Below are 13,307 nucleotides of genomic sequence, written 5' to 3'. Positions count from 1 at the left end.
ACTGCACTCATGTTCAATAACATGTTGTCATTTTGTTCGTTGCCATCTTGTTTTTTGCAACCAGAAGCAACACGAGAGCTTGAACAAGCTGATGAATGAGAACATATTGCTGATAATCTGTGTTTTACTAATAATTTCAGATTTGAACACAACTCTTATTTCAACTCAGTTTCCATGTTTTCGTTGTTTTGAGTTCATCACAAATGTGGCTAAAATCACACAGTGTATCGATTCATTATGTTCAACTTTCACTCTGTTTTAAGTCAAAGAGTTGTTTGTTCTGAGGTTGAGCTGAGATGCAGAGACACACTTTACCCTGATCATCGCTCTCTACAAAGAGAAGCAAGGAACTCATTGATGGATTGTGAAAAACATCTTTTATTTGATTCCAGATTACACAGAAGGAAGGTTTACTGGTAACTCAATCTGACACTGGAACATGATGTTCACATACAATGAATCACTTCATGCCTCTGCTTTGATCAGAGGTCCAAATCTCCTCACTTTCCCTGTGCAACGTCAGTTTTCCTTCATCGGTCAGGTAAAGGCGGCACATGTTAGCTTCGGGTTTGGAGGAGTTTGTTTGCCACTTGGGTTTGTCACACTTGTTGTACATGACCAGGTTGCAGTCAGCCTGCATGCACAGGCGGATAGCGTCTGATCCGTCAGTGTCTGAAGTCCACACAGGCTTCCAGCCATAGATGACAAAGTTACCATCATCCTGCAGGAGGAAAAAGACATTTGACTGTTATCAGAATCATGTACTTTTACACAGACCAGAGCTCATGCATCACGCACCATGATAAGTGTCTGGAGCGCACAAATATTCAGTTACTCACCTGGAAGACAGCCTTCCACTCCCTGTTGTTGGACATCAGAGAGTCTCCCTTGCGGAGCTCATCATTTTTGGACAAGTAGTTCTTACTCATGATTCTGCAACAACAAGAAAGTCTGTTGTTTCATGTAAAACACTGAAAATACATTGTTGACATTTGTTCTGTTGGTTGGTTTGCCATTTCATTTGTGCAACACCAGTGGTATTCTTTTGACTGAATAGTTCTTTTCACATTTTTGCAACAGCACCGACTTAACAGTCATTTAATGACTCGTTCATGCATCAAACACAGACATGTATTCATCTATCCATCAGAGTCAAAGTAAAGAACACTTACAGGGTTGAAGGTCCAGTCCGACTGCAAGCAGAGCAAAATGAGTGAAGTGCAAGAAGAGAAATTCACTCCATTTATATTCATCTGAGCTGGGGGAGGAGAGAGACGAGGACAGAGAGGACAGTGTTGCAGCGGACCCCAGCCGGACAATGGTGAAGCATGGTGAAGCGTGGTGAAGCGTACTGATGCCGAGAGGCCTTTATTCGTGTTCAACCGTTGACATTACTTTGATGAAGACAAATGTACTTTTCTCTCCTTTCGCCAGAAAACACCGTAACAGCTACGGAACAGATAAAACATAAATGAGCTCTGATGAGTTTAAACATTCCTCAAATGACATTTAGATATACATGTGAGCATTAATCAAACATTTTATCTCTGTATATGCTTCTCAAAAGCAGACATTAAAACCGAAATCCAGCATTAGCTTAAAATGACAGTTTAACGTTTGTCATTTAGCTATATCAGTTAAGCTATTAGCATCTAGTTGAAACAGTAATGTGTGGGTAATAAAGGGGGGGGGGGGGGTAATGTCAGTGAATGTGACCGTACTTGACCATTGCACCGAATCCATGAGACCAGCCTACGAGAGTTGTGCGATATGGAAGACTGCAACCATATTGCAACACACTGAGGAGCAGTCTTCCACGTCACAGAACGCTCTTAGGCCGGTGCGAATGCCGCAGATATTATATAATAACGCACAAAGGCGGTAATGTTCTCTTGAATTCTGTGAATTTGCTCTTTGAACTCTCCACATGAGTCATGGCTTCTTCTTCTTCACATCTTCTTTTTCTGTTACAATGTCCTCTTTGTCTTGCTTTCAGATAATCCAGACTCGTATTGCCATCGGTGTTCATGGACGGGCTGTAGTTGTGAGCATTGACATGGTGCCTGTAGATTTTGGACAAAATAGTCAACATGTACACAGACTCTAGCTGTGCCTTTGGTGTAGTGCACAACTTTTTCCTGAGAACCTACTGTTTGTTAGGTACACACATATAATCTAATGCAATCCAGTTCACAGCTCTGACACATATTCTTCCTCTACCACGCTTGGCCCGAGTCACATGGACGGTGGACATGTCCCACCAATATTTAGAGAGGACAGAATTGTCATGATGTTAAACTTTAGGTGCAAGAAGTGAAATATTCTCAATTTGTATACACCTAAACTGGGGGTGGTGTAACGGGAACAATTAGCCGAAGACTACTTCAAGAGCCATCCAGCAGCAAGGTCACAAGAAACAGCATTGAAATGATGATGGTCTGACGAGGGACAAACGGAGGTGATTGGAGAGTAGCTGATGAAGTGAATGAGATGCAGGTGAGGAGGTGGGAGAGGACGTCAGGTGAGCAGGACCGGAGAGAGAGAGTCTGAGGACATCTGGCGGATGGTTAGAGGATGGCAGGTCTGGGGAGTGAGAGGAGGGTTCATGACCTGGAGGAAGTGAGCAGGAGACGGAGACAGAGAGCACAACAACAAAGAGTCCTGATGACAATTAATGTTTGATCATTTATTATCTAGATTATACCTGTTTTTATGATGTGAAACTATTGTCTTTTATCACCTTTTCATTGTTTTTAATAGAACCACTGTCTCAAACTCAACATGTACATTAAGGAAGTGTTTGCATGAGTGTATGTGTGTGTGATCTATCTTCTATGTGGACATGTGACGTCGTTGGCAATGCCGCAGCTTGGAGCCCAAGACACATTTCCCCCGCTGGACAATAAAGTTAATTTTATCCTATTTTCATCATTTCTTTTAGCATAATGGAATAAAGACATGTTTGACTCTAAACTCTGACAGTAAAAACCTGAACCTTTGACTTCAACAAACCTCCCTCAGTGTACGACCTGTCTCACTAAAACACCTGTCAGAGGCTGCTGCTGCTGCATCAAATACAAAAGAATGTCACAGATTAAACTCAACAGTATATAAAGCTGTTGAAATGATCTCCAACTGTCAAAAGGGGTTTTACATATAACTCTGAGACCATTGTGCTGATTAATGAGAACATATTGCTGATAATCTGTGTTTTACTCATAATTTCATATTTTAACACAACTCTTATTTCAACTCAGTTTCCATGTTTTAGTTGTTTTGAGTTCATCACAAATGTGGCTAAAATCACACAGTGTATCGATTCATTATGTTCAACTTTCACTCTGTTTTAAGTCAAAGAGTTGTTTGTTCTGAGGTTGAGCTGAGATGCAGAGACACACTTTACCCTGATCATCGCTCTCTACAAAGAGAAGCAAGGAACTCATTGATGGATTGTGAAAAACATCTTTTATTTGATTCCAGATTACACAGAAGGAAGGTTTACTGGTAACTCAATCTGACACTGGAACATGATGTTCACATACAATGAATCACTTCATGCCTCTGCTTTGATCAGAGGTCCAAATCTCCTCACATTCCCTGTTCAACACCAGTTTTCCTTCATCGGTCAGGTAAAGGCGGCACATGTTAGCTTCGGGTTTGGAGGAGTTTGTTTGCCACTTGGGTTTGTCACACTTGTTGTACATGACCAGGTTGCAGTCAGCCTGCATGCACAGGCGGATAGCGTCTGATCCGTCAGTGTCTGAAGTCCACACAGGCTTCCAGCCATAGATGACAAAGTTACCATCATCCTGCAGGAGGAAAAAGACATTTGACTGTTATCAGAATCATGCACTTTTACACAGACCAGAGCTCATGCATCACACACCTGGAAGACAGCCTTCCACTTCCTGTTGTTGGACATCAGAGAGTCTCCCTTGCGGAGCTCATCATTTTTGGACAAGTAGTTCTTACTCATGATTCTGCAACAAAAAGAAAGTCTGTTGTTTCATGTAAAACACTGAAAATACATTGTTGACATTTGTTCTGTTGGTTGGTTTGCCATTTCATTTGTGCAACACCAGTGGTATTCTTTTGACTGAATAGTTCTTTTCACATTTTTACAAGTATTGTGCACCAATTATAAAATTAATTTCAACAGCACCGACTTAACAGTCATTTAATGACTCGTTCATGCATCAAACACAGACATGTATTCATTTATCCATCAGAGTCAAAGTAAAGAACACTTACAGGGTTGAAGGTCCAGTCCGACTGCAAGCAGAGCAAAATGAGTGAAGTGCAAGAAGAGAAATTCACTCCATTTATATTCATCTGAGCTGGGGGAGGAGAGAGACGAGGACAGAGAGGGAGTGTCACCTTCTTTTCTTTTTTTCCTGTTTTCTGAAATCCCCCTTTTTAAAACATCACAAAACTGCTGGTATGTTTTATTTTCATAAATTCTTTAGCAATAGGATGATATTTGAAGGGGGACATGTTTGACAGACTGTCATTGATGGATGTGAAAGACAAAGAAGAACAAAGAAGTTTTATATTTGTTCAGATACTAAACAGTGATTAACACCTTAACTAGCGATACCGAAAATATGCACGAGAAAGTGCTCCAGGATCTTTATCTCCTCTCATCATAAGTTTGACTCGAAGCTGTAAATATTACAGGTTACGATAGGAAGGATGGAGCCTGACAAGTAAAGCCTTTTACTTTCCCGAACCTACTGAAATCTGGCTGTGCTGGTTTATTACTTTTTATATTTCATCCAATCAGGCTTAAACTAGGACTTAAACTTGGTAAAAGTGAGTTTAGAGGACAGTCCATATTGGATCGATATTCACCAAGTGGCCAGAAACACAACTTCACATGAATGTTAAGATAAGAGCTGCTTCATAGGTCCAGTCAGACTGCAAGCAGAGCAAAATGAGTGAAGTGCAAGAAGAGAAATTCACTTAATTTATAGTCACCTGAGCTGGGGGAGGAGAGAGAGACGAGGACAGAGAGGGAGTAAAAACACTCATCTTCCTCCCATCTGAGTACAAAGGGACACTCCCCTCCCAAGCAGAATACAGTGTGGAGAGTACGATGTAAAATATAGTGTATGGAGAGTTTTGTTCTCGAACAAGTCCACACACAACACATTTGATTGACTTGGTTTCCATTCTGGCGCTAAATTCCACAGACTGCACCCCTGATATTTGCTTTTCTCATGATAAAAGATAACAAGACAGGAGAGAAATGTCAAGCTATGAAATGTCAAGCTTGCACATGCTTGACATTTCTCTTTTCAGAATTACAAGCTACGTTAGGAAGTATGTCGCTGTGTATGTGTTGTTACATTAGCGCCAAATTTACAAGCTGCAACATTTAAGTCATGTACAATCGTTGGACGGTCTGATGCCCTCGAGTACTGCGTGAGAGTGACTCCAGTTGGGCGGATATCTGAGGAGGAATTCAGGGTATAAAGAATCTGGATCTCTCACAAGTCTACACAACATGAATGAAACTTTTTTCTTCTTCTTTTCTTTATTACACAATGTTATAACTGTATTACAGTGACTTTACGGGCAAAATGTAACTAATGAGTCACAGAGAGTGAATCACCAGCATTACTTTAAGAGAACATAACAAACATTTTGCATGTGGAGATTTGTATTTTCATATTATGCGTGAAGCGTTGATGAGAAATCTGCATTTCAACTTCACCTCACGAGAGTGAAATAAGCATGCAACATGTGAGGCGCAGACTCTTTGGCTACTTTGTTATGCAATATCTTGTTTTTTGTCACATTTAAATTTTCGCCTAATCATTGCCATGATCATGAGATCTCCAGGGCTGGAACTCATGTTTCTGCAGTCCTCCCTCCTGGCTGTCCTCATTTCCTGGAACAAGAGAGTAAACACATTCAGATGTCTGGTCAGACATCTGAACGTGAACAGGAATGCTTCTCCCAAAATATATAAATAAATAAAGAAATGTTAGCGATAAAAACAACTTTCCGCGTATATCTTCCTGCCTTTCTGATCCAACAGTCGACACAGTTGCCTGGTGCAGTTGGGAGCAAGTTGGTTACAGCAGAGAGGAGCTTAAAGTGAAACATTTAGCTTGTGGAGATTTGCTGCTTTTGTATTTTCATATTATACGCCTGCATTTCAACTTCACCTCACTATAGTGAAATAAGCATGCCAAACGTGAGGTGCAGATTATTTGGCTACTTTGTTATGCAATGTCTTATTTCGTGTTACATTTTAATTTTGGGGCATAGACACAGCCAGCAGCGTAGGAGCTCCACTGTTGTAATTCATTTTTTTGCAGTGCGCCGTCCTGGTTGTCCTCATGTCCTGAAACAAGAGAGTAAACACATTCAGATGTCTGTTCGGCCATCGTTTGTATGTGAGGAAGCAACACATGGACTGCATTCATTTCAAGTACACAGTCTAAATATAAAATATATAAAACAACCCCAGGCACCACCCTGATGAAGGCAAGATGGCCAAAAACACATGGTGAGAGAATAAAGCACAAAGAAGAGTTGAAAAGAGTGTTTTAATTGATTTGTTTACGGCTGCAAGTGATGGGAACAACTTGAAAGATTTCATAATCACATAAAAACTACTCATAGGGGCTTAAAGGTGTAGTAAAAAGCTAAAAAGCTTCAGTGTTTTGCACGGAATCTTTCAGAGGAGATAAAAACAGGAACATACCTCTGTGAGTCTCGGTTTCTGGATGCAGTGAACGTACGGCTTGGGGAGCGACTCAATCTGGCCTGCTACGGTTTTGTAGCAAACTGCGCAGTTAATCAGCGGCTGTGGAGTCATTCAAAAACAAAGCATCAAGATGTTGTACACTGATGTGAAATGAATCCTTCCCTCTGTGAGATGCACTCACTCTGTCATTCCTGAAGGGGCATGCCTGAGCGTTCCACACAGTCGATCCTTTGGCACACCTGGTGGGTTTCAGGTAAAAGTGGTGGTAGAGGTATTTCACACCGAATCCAGACTGCAAAAGAGCAGAAGGTTGATTGAGAAACAACAAGTTCAAACTATCAAGGCCTCTTTGCAGGAACGCTTCTACCAAAAATATATCAAATAAAGAAATGTTAGCTATAGAGACAGGAATAACATTAAAATGATAAAAACAAAGACAAAAACACAAGAATAGCAGCAGGGTTCCCTCAAATTAACTTAAAGCTTTCAAGTAAAGAAAACAACTTAACAGCGTTCTTGTCTTTAACATGTTTCAGTGACTTATGAGCTCTAACTCATTCTTCCAATGGTTCAAATTGGGTTTAGTCTTAAAGTATCATTTATGTATGAATTACGTCAAAATTAAACCTCAGTCTTGTGAATTCGTTTGTTGGGCAAATGTCATTGAAACAGCAAAGTAAAGTCCTGCTTTGCGCCCGTTTTAACCGCTCGAACACTCGAGGACTTTGTCACTTGAAAGTAAACATGTGTCGTGTTGGGTCAACGACTGACAGTCTCAAAAAGTCAGGTGACACTTAGACACGTTAATACATTCATATCTTAACATACTCTTATATTGTTTGTCTGTTTATCTTATTTTATTTTGAATTAGAAAAGTTATTCAATGATCAATAAAAGGTCGGAAAGCCATCTGCACACTGAAGCAAACATATCATCGACCCGCAGAAAGTCATGATGCATTAATCTGTCATGATGCATTAATCATGATCCATTAATCTGTACACCGTGTTTAACACGACAGCAAAGACACGCCTTGTCGTTTGGCAAACATTCTGAAAACATGTTGGAATTTGTATCTCTACAGTAAAGCACACATCAAAACGAGTGTGAACCAGAATTGCCCGAGGGAAGAGTGGGAGTGGCAAAAACTCTGAAAAGCAGATTCAAGAAGTAAAGCAGAGTGAGGTGTTTTCATTCTGTCCTGAGGACTTTCATGAGAACATTTGTTAACAATCAGCACGTCATGTCTGTAAATGTTCAAACAGAGACAGTTCAACAAACAGACATACCCATCTGAACATTTTGAATCCAATAATTGACAAAACAAAACTGAAACGTTAAACTCCAGGTCTACCTCGATATCTGACTTGTCCAGTGTTCTCAAGAAGCGAAAATGGTGGTGCACCCCGGGGTGCAACTTGAGTTCCTCCAACGCCAGATCCACTCCCTTCTTGTAATCATCAGGCAGCCCATCATAAGCGTCCTGGGCCTGGGCAGAGTACAGAACAGCTCCGGCACAAACCAGCAGCAGCAACCCAGCAGCCATCTTCATCCTCGAGTGTGTGAGGAGAGCGTGGGTGAACTCCCTCTTCTATCTCTATCTCTCTGTGGGATCAATACCAACATGCAACAACAAGTCCTATTATGGCTGCGGAACCAAAAACGCTGCCCATCAACAGGCCGCACAGACTGTTTACTTACAACTTCCTGTAACACGTCTGGGGGAAATCTGGAGTTAACTCAACACATCCTCTGTGGAGAGTTTTCACAGAAGAAGCTGCTTGGCAGAAGTGAAATTACACTCACATCCTTGAGTGTTTTTCTACAATGGAGACTTGCATAATCCTTAATCCTGGAAACAAGCTCAGCATGTCATGGAACGCATTTCGCCCCAAGACAAGTATGAAGGTCAGCGGTGATCAGTGGGGGAATGAACTCTTTCAGTTCTGCTTCACCAGCTCCATTGTTGTTGAATTAAGAGGGAAGTTCACTTCCAAGAAATGTGAGGTTTTTCACAACAGAGAATCTACAGACGAGACAAGAGACGAGGGGGGAAATCCAGCAGGGAGAGGCAGCCGGGGAAACCGGGAACAGGCCGAGCCAAACAGGCGGGTAGACATGGCAATGATCTGGCACAGACCGGCTGAGAGGCAGGGGTTTATATAGTGACCCTAACAGGTGAGGGGAGTTGTGCTGATGAGGAGGGAGTGACTGACAGGTGGAGTGAGGAGGGTGTGGAGCTACACAAAGACACGCACAGAACACAGAAGGCAAAGCCTGATCGTGACAGTTTGTGATGAACTCAAAACAACGAAAACATTGAAACTGAGTTGAAATACGAGTTGTGTTGAAGTCAGAAATTAGAAGTGAAACACAGAGTGATTACAACATGACATCATGAAAATAAACTAAATGTTTTATGTCATGGTGGCTCCCTTTATCATTCAGTGGAGCAGACTGGTACTGGGTCTCAGTGGTGGAATAATTATTCAGATGTTTTAATTAGCAAGTAAAAGTAGCAACAGTGTAAAACATATGAAAATATAAAAGTATAATCAGCAATATGTTCTCATTAATCAGCAGAATGGCCTCTGTCCGAGTTATATTATCATATAAGATTATTATTACTGATGCATAAACTGTTTTATATACTCTTGGGTCGTTTAATCTGTTGAATCAGTTGGGCGGATATCTGAGGAGGAATTCAGGGTATAAAGAATCTGGATCTCTCACAAGTCTACACAACATGAATGAAACTTTTTTCTTCTTCTTTTCTTTATTACACAATGTTATAACTGTATTACAGTGACTTTACGGGCAAAATGTAACTAATGAGTCACAGAGAGTGAATCACCAGCATTACTTTAAGACAACATAACAAACATTTTGCATGTGGAGATTTGTATTTTCATATTATGCGTGAAGCGTTGATGAGAAATCTGCATTTCAACTTCACCTCACGAGAGTGAAATAAGCATGCAACATGTGAGGCGCAGACTCTTTGGCTACTTTGTTATGCAATATCTTATTTTTTGTCACATTTAAATTTTCGCCTAATCATTGCCATGATCATGAGATCTCCAGGGTTGGAACTCATGTTTCTGCAGTCCTCCCTCCTGGCTGTCCTCATTTCCTGGAACAAGAGAGTAAACACATTCAGATGTCTGTTCAGACATCTGAATGTAAACAGGAATGCTTCTCCCAAAATATATAAATAAATAAAGAAATGTTGGCGATAAAAACGACTTTCCGCGTATTTTCCTGCCTTTCTGATCCAACAGTCGACACAGTTGCCTGGTGCAGTTGGGAGCAAGTTGGTTACAATAGAAAAGTTATTCAACGATTCAATTATGAATAAAAGGTCAGAAAGACATCTGCACACTGAAGCAAACATATCATCGACCCACAGAGAGTCATGATGCCTGGTTTCAAATCTAGAGAGCGATAGTTTCTGCTGTGGATATCAGCTCATATTTCTCTTGAGTGGTTGTATAATCTTCTGGGACCTGATAAGTTTTTAAAAAAGTATTGCTGATTTGTAGCAATCTAAATAATGGGACATTTCCCTGAAACCATTCAAAAAGAACCATAAACTGCCATTCACACGGATAGATATCAGAGTACGAGGTTGATGGACGGCAGGGATGTGTGTATCTCCACCATTAATCTGTACACCGTGTTTAACACGACAGCAAAGACACGCCTTGTCTTTCGGCAAACATTCTGAAAACATGTTGGAATTTGTATCTCTACAGTAAAGCACACATCAAAACGAGTGTGAACCAGAATTGCCCGAGGGAAGAGTGGGAGTGGCAAAAACTCTGAAAAGCAGATTCAAGAAGTAAAGCAGAGTGAGGTGTTTTCATTCTGTCCTGAGGACTTTCATGAGAACATTTGTTAAAAATCAGCACGGCATGTCTGTAAATGTTCAAACAGAGACAGCTCAACAAACAGACATACCCATCTGAACATTTTTATGTTTTCATGTTTTCATTTTAAACATGTGCAAGGTACAGTGAGTAGGGAGGCTGTGCCACTGCCATTTATAAACATACCTTGTCAACTGATACCAACATCAACATTGTCTGTCAATTGCATGATAATCATGCATACAAGCGATTCAAATTGACGTTTTTATTTTAAACATAAATGTGGAAACGAAAAATGAACATACCTGTTATCTTGCATACAATACTGAACTATTAAAATCATGGATTCATGTTTTTTGGTCGAGTTACAAAACGATCCATTTTCGCTCATAACAATGTCCATACACTTGGCATAATAATATACCGGCTTGAGAGAGCGCCTGTGTGTCGCTGAATGTGTGCATTTCTGACTGGGAGATAACATCTTCTGCCTCCATTTATCCATTCGCTACAATATGTTGGATTCATGTTAACGTGCATTTAAAGACATTTCAATTTGTGGGAAAAATATTTAGAAAAATTGTTTAGTCAACCAAACTTTCACGACCCCCCCTGCAGTACCTCGGCGGACCCCCTGTTAAAGACCTCTGCTTCAGTGTTTTTTTTACAATAATCCTGGAAACAAGCCCAGCATCAGTGGGGGAATGAACTCTTTCAGTTCTGCTTCACCAGCTCCATTGTTGTTGAATTAAGAGGGAAGTAGGTCACTTCTCAGAAATGTGAGGTTTTTATTTTTGAATTCACTTGACGAGTTCGTTCATGAAATTGACTGAGCAGCGAGTACTCTTCACCATTCTTGCGTCACACACACATGGTCATCATATGATGCTTGTTTTTTGTTTCGTTTCTAACTGTTGTAGCCTGTCGAGGTGGAGCTGGTTTGAACTTTTTTGTAAGTTTACCAGAGGTTCCCAAGCTAAGGGTCGGGCCCCTCCACAGGGTCACAGTGTAAACGTGAGGAGCTGCGAGACGATTAATGGTGAACAAATTCCATCACGATGTTTCAACTGACATTGTGGGTGAACTACTCATTTATCGTAGGTATTAGTTTTGTTGCACCTGTATCATTCTTTGTATCATTCTAGTTGCATATTTCTTTTAGTTTTGGGCCTTTTTACGAGATTTCTTTACCAAAAAGAAAAATATAGAAAATCACCAGCCTACTCCTTTGAAATACTGACCTTAGTCAAGAACGCCCATTCATACTCATAGTGTACGCATTTAAAAAAAAAGACGTTTTAAAAACTTTATTGACGAATTTGTTACACAAAGTGAAACTAAATTTTAACATTTGCATAGAAGTGAATAATAAATTGCCGACATAAAAATTTCACTCAAACGTCGTAAAAAACTACAGGAAGAATACTTATGAGGTGGTGAGCACATTAAAAAAAAAGCACAAAGAAACCCTGAAAGTGACCCAATAGATGTTTGTTTGAAAAAAGGAGATGCACTTATGACTTCTGGTGACTAGTATCGTTCTCTTGAATACACTTATTGTAAGTCTCTTTGGATAAAAGCGTCTGCTAAATGACTGTAATGTAATGTCGTCGAGTCATCCAAGTATTCACTTTGTTCCTGTTGATGACAGAAGAGTTGGGGCTCCACTGCTGTAACCCATTGCGTTGCAGTGATCCACTCTGACCGTCTTCATGTCCTGCCATTCACAACAAAAGGTGGAAATAAATGTCAGGAACAATCATGACTTGATATTCAGTTTTTGCAGTGTGGTTTTGTCATAAAGAAAGACAGGCTAACCTCTGTAAGAGCTGGTTTGTGGGCACAGTGAACATACGGTATGGGCTCCTGTTCAATTCCCCCTCCAAACGTTTTGTAACAGACAGCACAGTCTATCAGCGGCTGCATGAACGCACACGCACAAAACAGCACAGACGAGTCAGAGCAGGCATTCGCACTCAAGTTCCGAAATCTTCTGAGTTGAATCCGATAAAACTTACTCTGTCGTTTCTGAACCGACACGATGTGGCGTCGACCGTTCCTTTTTGACACTTTGTGGCCTTGAGGTAGAAGTTGTGGTAGATGTAGGTCACATCGAAACCAGGCTGGAGAGGAAGAAGAGGAAGAGGATAAGATTTGAGCAATTCTCAACCAGCCTCGAGGCGTTTTCTTTGAAACAATCCTCACATTCTTTGATGACTAGAGCTTCTCTGGAGGATTTTACTCAAAATAAATCACAGGAAGCCACTCGCTAATGAGCCACAGCACAGCAAAAGATACATTCTGACAATGGAAAACACATGTACCTCAATCTCTGACATTGTGATACTTCTGAGGAAGAGGAAATGGTGATGTATCCCATTGTGAGCCTTGAGCTTCTCCAGAGTCAGGTCCACCCCTTTCCTGTAGGTTTGAGGGAGGTTATCGTAAGCCTCCTGTGCATTGGACAGGAACAAGGCTCCGACGCTGAAGAGCAGCAGCAACAACACAGCCATCTTTCTCCCGTGTGTCTGCAACAATGGGAGCGAGAGTATTGTGCAACCGCCCCCCCTCCACTCCGTGTTGTTTTCCTGAACATCCAGTCCTCCTTTCCCCGGGGACAGAACAGTCTGGAAACACAGAACATTACTCCTTTCTCCTCGACTGTCTGTATTTGATAATGTTTAATTACAGCAGAGTTCCACATGAGAATTTTAGTATGG

At 40.9% G+C, this 13,307-nt stretch overlaps 4 protein-coding genes across 5 annotated transcripts; all 4 read right to left on the bottom strand.

Annotated features, from left to right (window-relative positions):
• Positions 1 to 358: 358 nt before the first annotated feature.
• LOC306793876 (B-type lectin plumieribetin-like) lies at positions 359 to 1,230 on the bottom strand. The gene is made up of 3 exons (XM_079291671.1): positions 1,173 to 1,230; positions 840 to 933; positions 359 to 721 (listed from the first exon to the last, which is right to left on the bottom strand). Exons 2-3 carry the CDS (start codon positions 927 to 929, stop codon positions 461 to 463), a joined length of 351 nt encoding a protein of 116 aa, XP_079147797.1. The 5' UTR covers positions 930 to 933; positions 1,173 to 1,230; the 3' UTR covers positions 359 to 460.
• A 2,216-nt stretch (positions 1,231 to 3,446) lies between these two features.
• Positions 3,447 to 4,308, bottom strand: LOC306793875 (B-type lectin plumieribetin-like). Its single transcript, XM_079291670.1, has 3 exons — positions 4,252 to 4,308; positions 3,887 to 3,980; positions 3,447 to 3,809 (listed from the first exon to the last, which is right to left on the bottom strand). The coding sequence occupies exons 2-3, from the start codon at positions 3,974 to 3,976 to the stop codon at positions 3,549 to 3,551; spliced, it is 351 nt and encodes a 116-aa protein (XP_079147796.1). The 5' UTR covers positions 3,977 to 3,980; positions 4,252 to 4,308; the 3' UTR covers positions 3,447 to 3,548.
• A 1,208-nt stretch (positions 4,309 to 5,516) lies between these two features.
• LOC306793803 (uncharacterized protein) lies at positions 5,517 to 8,550 on the bottom strand. 2 transcript variants are annotated; one of them, XM_079291575.1, is made up of 5 exons: positions 8,420 to 8,550; positions 8,073 to 8,323; positions 6,900 to 7,010; positions 6,716 to 6,817; positions 5,517 to 6,352 (listed from the first exon to the last, which is right to left on the bottom strand). In XM_079291575.1, the coding sequence occupies exons 2-5, from the start codon at positions 8,268 to 8,270 to the stop codon at positions 6,260 to 6,262; spliced, it is 504 nt and encodes a 167-aa protein (XP_079147701.1). In that variant the 5' UTR covers positions 8,271 to 8,323; positions 8,420 to 8,550; the 3' UTR covers positions 5,517 to 6,259. The 2 variants fall into 2 exon arrangements, with proteins under 2 accessions (XP_079147701.1, XP_079147702.1); XM_079291576.1 differs by having other exon boundaries at positions 5,517 to 5,893; positions 6,257 to 6,352; positions 8,073 to 8,491.
• A 3,329-nt stretch (positions 8,551 to 11,879) lies between these two features.
• Positions 11,880 to 13,120, bottom strand: LOC306793913 (uncharacterized protein). The gene is made up of 4 exons (XM_079291725.1): positions 12,912 to 13,120; positions 12,606 to 12,710; positions 12,406 to 12,507; positions 11,880 to 12,304 (listed from the first exon to the last, which is right to left on the bottom strand). Exons 1-4 carry the CDS (start codon positions 13,098 to 13,100, stop codon positions 12,215 to 12,217), a joined length of 486 nt encoding a protein of 161 aa, XP_079147851.1. The 5' UTR covers positions 13,101 to 13,120; the 3' UTR covers positions 11,880 to 12,214.
• Between the last annotated feature and the right edge of the window lie 187 nt (positions 13,121 to 13,307).

This window comes from Melanostigma gelatinosum (genome assembly GCF_949748355.1).
Source record: "Melanostigma gelatinosum genome assembly, chromosome: 20".
Lineage (NCBI taxonomy): Eukaryota > Metazoa > Chordata > Actinopteri > Perciformes > Zoarcidae > Melanostigma > Melanostigma gelatinosum.
This window is presented reverse-complemented; position numbering and strand designations above follow the sequence as displayed.